The sequence below is a fragment of the Schistocerca gregaria genome, chromosome 3 (assembly GCF_023897955.1).
Source record: "Schistocerca gregaria isolate iqSchGreg1 chromosome 3, iqSchGreg1.2, whole genome shotgun sequence".
NCBI lineage: Eukaryota > Metazoa > Arthropoda > Insecta > Orthoptera > Acrididae > Schistocerca > Schistocerca gregaria.
In genome coordinates, this window is record NC_064922.1 from 875,842,494 (window position 1) to 875,849,186 (window position 6,693).

General features: G+C 38.0%; 1 protein-coding gene across 1 annotated transcript; it reads left to right on the top strand.

Annotated features, from left to right (window-relative positions):
• The first annotated feature begins 4,210 nt into the window (after nt 1–4,210).
• On the top strand, nt 4,211–6,462 carry LOC126354962 (rhythmically expressed gene 2 protein-like). The gene has a single exon (XM_050005047.1). It carries the CDS (start codon nt 4,381–4,383, stop codon nt 5,170–5,172), a length of 792 nt encoding a protein of 263 aa, XP_049861004.1. The 5' UTR covers nt 4,211–4,380; the 3' UTR covers nt 5,173–6,462.
• The last annotated feature ends 231 nt before the right edge of the window (nt 6,463–6,693 follow it).

The following is a 6,693-nucleotide window of genomic DNA, read 5'->3' on the forward strand; positions in this document are numbered from 1 at the left end:
TTTATTTCAATAGTGGTATAAGTCCATTACCTCCATTTTTCTGTCTATAATGCTTCTGAAATTAATGATCCAAACAAACATTAATAAAGGTTCATTTCTAGCAACAAGCCATATGCTTAAATATTTCTGGTATCTCAACTGCAGATTTTTCAGCGTTCATTTAACTTCACGACTCCGTATCTCAAAATGAACAAAAATGGAGTTGTACCACTAATGAAATATGTCCTTCATATGCACACACAGCACACCGATCTTGTGAGGCACAAGGCTCTCATAACGAAGTACGTACGTCTTTCTACAGATGGCACTACGAAAAGAATGTTAACTGCACTTTTTAGTTGCTACTTGCGACTCTTAGTTGCGATTTGTCACGGAAATCGCAGTTTGACTCGGTAGCGAATAGCATAGTATGAGCTTTGCTCAACAGATGGCACTGCTAACTGCGCCCTTTAGTTGCTACTTGCGACTCTTAGTTGCGACTTGTCACGGAAATCGCAGTTAGACTCAATAGCGTGTCGCAGAAATGAGTGTAGTACGAACTTTGGCCAACAGATGGCACTGTTAACTGCGCTTTTTAGTTGCTACTTGCGACTTCTAGCCGCGACTTGTCACTGAAATCGCAGAAACCAGTACGGAATTCGGCCAACAGATGCCTCACGGCGTTGATGTGAAATGCTACTTGTGACTGCTAACTGTGACTGAAATCGCAGTTAGATTTTGTAAAGTTGTTATTGTGATATCTGTGACTTCTCAATCACTGTGATTTCTAACAGATACGCGATTTTCTGCCCACCACTACAGTTGACACTTCCGTAACTAAACCTGCGGTTGTGTTTTGGCGCCTGAAGCTATCGTTCACGTAGGACAGGACCTGACTGCCTCTACTTCCTTCAATTTTTTTTTGTCGTACTTAGCACTAGGCGTTTCTAGAATTTGTTCTCATTGCCAAGTCAAAATATTTACGTAAGTATTTTGTGTGCTGTTTGTGTTTTGCCTTTCTTCTACTGTATTGTGTCGTCTTTTTGAGGTTAAGGTACCGTAACGTGCGTGCTATATTATGCAGAAAAGCATGTGCACACACACTTTGAAAGTGCACAAATCATATGAGTGGTAGTTTGCGTGTTTTTTGTGTTCTGCATCATGGAGAAGGCACAGTGTCTTATAACCACAAAAAAGGCGGCCGTAGAACAAGACAGGCAGGACAACACACACATATACTAGTGGAAATATTTAATCATGATGAGAAATTTTCGAAATGCGTCGTACGAAGCATTAAAAAATACGAGAGTTGTGCAGTGTTTCATTACTATATTCAAAGAATGAATGACAGTTACAGGCTTACCAAAATCATCGATTATGATGAATGAAACTGAGTCAAAAGTTTCTGCTTCCCACTTTCGGTTGGCACTTCTTGGAGAACTAGTGATACAAAATATTAACTGAAGGCGTTCTTAATTATTCCATATCAACATCCTGTTTTTTCGTCATATTTTGATTATATGCATATGATGAAAGAATTTCACCAGCATATCTCATTAGTTTTGGCAACACAACTTTTGTTGCTGATTGGCATTACGTTTCAGATAAATAGTACCAACGTTAATAAAGAGCAAGGTAGCAAGTGCCCAAACATTAAAAACACCGGAAATTATCTAATTTGTAGAAAAACCATCGTTGGTGTAGTTGGTATGGAGTGGCCACAATGTGTCCACTGATTAAGAATGTAGTATGTGTCTTAAAGTCAATAATATGTCTAACAACATTTAATGCTTACTTCTACTTCTGCTACCTCCCCTCTAAGTGCGCGTGTCGTTTACAGCGGTGAATATAGTACGTGACGCCCATTATCGACTCTTGTGTTCGGATTTTTGTATGCAAAACAATTTTTTTCATTTTGAAAGTAACGTTAAAGGATAGAGCTTTTTGCTTGTGATGCCTCTGTTGATATATATATATAACACATTTCTACAGAAAAATCCCTCAATGGAATAGAATTACACTAGAATCCTATCAAAGGCAAACGGGGACCTAGAATTTCTTAGTTCAACGAGAATGCTACGAGACTGAAAACAAAAAGCTCTGTACATGCGCGCGCTGATTTCTTTGGAACACACTTGTGAATGGCTTTGGAGCCAGTCTGTAGAATTTCCTCTGACCAGTCGAAAGTGTTCGCAACCGTCCGTTGCCCGCAACTCGAAAAAGGGACGCATGTCGTCCCAGCTCTAACCAATCGGAAAGCGCTATGTTTCGTTCGCGTGCGTGTGAAAACATCTGATTTTGTTTACAGGACTGTCGCTTCTTTGAAAATTTGCTTGCCTACGTTTGAAAAATGTTTCTTCTGAAAATTATATTTACTTGCGATAATTGTGCTTCTTTTCGAAAACTATGTTGCGTGTTTTATTTGTATTTCTGTTTTAAACAGTGAAATCAGAGAACTATTCCTGCATGAAGTGAAATGCGAAGCTTCTAGCATAGTTCCTGCGAGAAATGTCTGGTGTAGGTGTACTTTACAGTTGAATGTTAGCGCAGTACAGGAAACCAGCTTATGCCATGAATAAGTTATATGGAGTGCAATCATTTCCACAGTGTGTACACGCAAATGTTTTACGGAAAATTGCTATTTTTCGTAGCAATGATTGATACATATTCACACAGCATATGTATTGTGCTTTGATGCATTTGTTGTATCATACATTTTGGTTTAGATGTTTGATTAAAAAATTATTCTGGTATGAAATGTAGGCTTTAGTCACATTAACTGGCTGGACCTCCTGAAGTTCCTTAAACTTGGCCCCTTTCTTTTTCATGTTTCAAGCCTGACGTATTAGTGCACTCTCATTACCTTAAAATTCTCTTGCTGAGGGTAATAGGGCGCGCTAATCAAAGAATGTCGAGTCTGTATAAAATGACTAAAGCTATTGATGTATTTAAAAAACAGGTTAGTCGGAAGATGGCCAGTGAACAGTTTAATGTTCGAAAAACAACTCTTATGAGGGTGTCCAGCAAGAAGTAAAAAATACACCTGATGAAACATCAAAAACAAAGAAAGGCAGGCCTACACACTTAGGTAAAGCTCTTGAAGAGCTAGTCTGTGTTACCTTGCTATGAAAGCTTCTTCCTTCATGGTTTGTCGTAATGACGTGTGAAGAATGGCTATACAACTGTCAGAGAGAAATATCACTGAACGCCCATACGAAAATGAAACTGCTGGGAAAATGTGGGGTAGTTCTTAACTGACACACAATCAATCTGTCACAAATAAATCCTACAGGAACGTTCTATAACAGGGCTCTTAACGTCAAGCAAAGAAAACACACAGAAGTTCTTTAACATTCTGGAAGATGTTATGTTATACTCACTTTGAAACTACAGTAGAAGTTGTTTTATAATTTTGTTTGGTGTTATTTTATGGGATCCCATTTTGGCAGCTATTTTTGGAACTCGCGAAGTGTAAAGTCTTTTAAAATATTTTTTTAATAATTTTTCCTGTTACCAAAATGTAAATGGCGCACAACATGATATATTAAATATATGTTTTTAAATAATTTTTTACTATTTTCTCTTTTTGTAATAAAAACTAAATGGGAGACCACTTTTAAGCAGCTCTCCAATTGTCACTATTGCAGTTCACTCACAGCGATTTAAGCTGTAGTCTTCAGTTGGTGCCCAACGTCACCCATGGAAATAGCGGCATAATCGAAAAAAAGTCAAATATTTCTAACAAGAAGGAATATAAATATCATTTCTGATTTCAGAATCTGTCACAAACTCGAAAGTAAAAAAAAAGTTAAGAATCAACAAGTTTTAAACCTGTAACCTTCGACGCAGTAATCTAACGCTTCTAGCCACACGACGAAACAACGTTAGACACGGTTGGATGCAGTTTTTGTTCGTATTAGAATGTCCTGCTGACTCTATCGATGTATCGTCGGTTGATATTTAATTACATTATTATAAGAAATCCTGCCGATGGCAACATGTTTGTCACAAATCTTCAGGGTGCCAAAACAAACTTTAATAACAAAACATATACAGACCTGCACGCGGGTGAAACATAGCGCTTTCCGATTGGTCTTCCAGTTCTGACTTTTCATTGGTCACTTGGTTGGAACTGGAAGACGTGGTGGGGATAGTGCAAGACCCCCCCCCCCCCTCCCCCCCTGTGTTGTTGCGACTATTTCCGAAATGAATCTAGCATCGTCAACCCCCCCTCTCCCCCCATCGTATGCATGGGTGCTTGTCAAGTAAATACGTTTGTAAACAGTGGTGCAGCGACATCTACCTGCGATTGAGGGAAGCGGTTCAGCACGAGTTCACTGATTGCACACTGTAGCACGTTAATGCAGATAACAGTGTTTATGCGGGGGTGAGACAACCGCGATGCACCGTTTTCGCTTAGTGACATTTGATGTTAGTGGGACACTTCTTAATTTTCGGAGGCCACCTCAGACATTGTATTCAGAGGCAGCGTCTCTCTTCGGCGTTACTGCGCAGCCATCAGACATCGCTTTAATATTCCGAGCCCAGTATGATAAATTATCCCGTGAGCATCCGAACTTCGGTCAAAAAACCGGCATAGGTTGGAAAAAGTGGTGGAATCTGCTGGTCGTAGATGTTCTTGAAAAGGCAACACGATGCCAGTACAACAGAAGCACTTATGACAGTGTTGCAGGTTATCTCATAAATGCTTTCGAGAACGGAGATTGTTATGCCGTTGCTGAAGGCGCCCAAGATTTATTGTCATATCTCCAGCAGACAAACACAATTATTGGCGTAATCTCAAACTACGATGAAAGACTGCATTGTGTACTGAATTCACTGGATTTAAATAAGTATTTTAATTTTGTTGTAACGTCATATGAAGCTGGTATTGAAAAGCCATCACCCAAAATATTTGAAAAAGCCCTGGCCTTAGCATTGAAGATTGATGCCCATGTAACTCCATCATGTTCTCTTCATATTGGTGATAAAGTCGAAACCGATTATGTTGGAGCCATTGGGGCGCATTGGCATTGTGCTTTAGTGACGAAAAGCAGTGATGAACTGTGCAGAAGAGGACTGCAAAGACAAGGTGTATTACCGAATTATATTTTCCGCGATCTTGTTGAACTTAGGGCGAAGCTCCCACATCTATGGGAAAGGGACATTGGTCAAGATGCTAAGAAATTTTAGAAGGTTAAAAGTAAACTAGTTGGGGCCTGCACTTATATTAGTTTCAACAAAACCTTTTGCAAGAGTGCAGTGAAATAAAGAGAAACATGTTTACAGCATATGGAAGAAGTATGTGCCCATTTCGTGAAGTCATAAGAGTCTTTTATAATATAAACGAGACAGGCAAATAGATTAGCTGCGAAACAATGGATATTATATAACATCTTGTACTCCTGTATTGAACGCCAACCGCTTCTACGGATCAGAATATGTTTGCATTAGAATTTTGGTTTTATGTGAAAATATCTGGTGGGATATATAACTTAAAGCATATATCAATTAGGGGAAAGAACCACACAAATCAGCTGACATCTGAAGCAACAACAGCATATAAATGATTCGTGGTGTATTTTTAATTAATGGGCCTTGATTACATTTTCCAAGTCCAGAGTATTAACAGATAAGTTAGGAGGTGGCAAGTGCTTTCACTGTAGTATATGTCCTGTTTTCTTGTAAACCATTGTGTTCCAGTTTTCTTACTGCTTCTTGCACCAATTTCCTTTTGCCCCTTCTAAACAACAAAAGTTACAAGGTGATGTTTAAGCTTTGTTAATTATCTTATTAGCCACTCTGGTACATGGATGAAAAGTGCTTGCAAATACAGAGCTAGATAAATTACGTGGGAAGAGGGCAGTTCAAAGGCAATTGCTGCATACATTAAACTTGAAGTATTTTAAGTAAATGTTATCTGGAGCTGTGAGCAGAGTATGTGAACACTATGGACTATTTAAACCAGCTAACAAAAGATATAAAATTCACATGCATTGTATATGAAACTGCTACAAATTTTTAAATTACGTTATGTACTTGGTACAAGAGATGTAATTGGCTCAAAAAACTATCCCCGTGTTTGTGATTTTAATTCTCTCATTTCGTTTTTAAAGCACAGCCTTTTTACACTAAACTTTTCAGTACTAATGTTTGCATGTAAACCTTTCCTATCAGAATCAGTTATTTTAACTTGAGATTGGCATGCCTTAATAAATGTAAGTCAAAATCATAACTGTACTGTCTACCATTTTATGTAATCAGGGACAGGTGTGTTTCAGCTTTATTATGACAGTATAAAATTTGAGTTTGTATCACATATAAAGTGACACATACTACAAATCACACATCAGAGAAGTTGTTAAAAGATAAAAGTATAATGACTGTGGAATTAGATTGTAAAGGAAAACTACTTTGCATGTATTGGAGATTGTGATACTGCCATTCTGGGTTATGATGATAATATATTTTTTGTGTTGTTCAGTGTATGGTTATATTTATGTACTTGCTGAAAATTCCATATTTTTCACTATGGTCTGATTTTTCAAGTTTTTAATAAGTTTAAAGGTGTTAGTAACAAGAATGTTCAATCTCAAAACTGATGTAGTCCCGCAGTGTTGTTGGTACTATAATTACAATGTGTGATAATATGTCGTTATGGTCAGCATTGTGGTTATATAATGCTAACAAATAGTTGTGTTGCTGATAGCACTA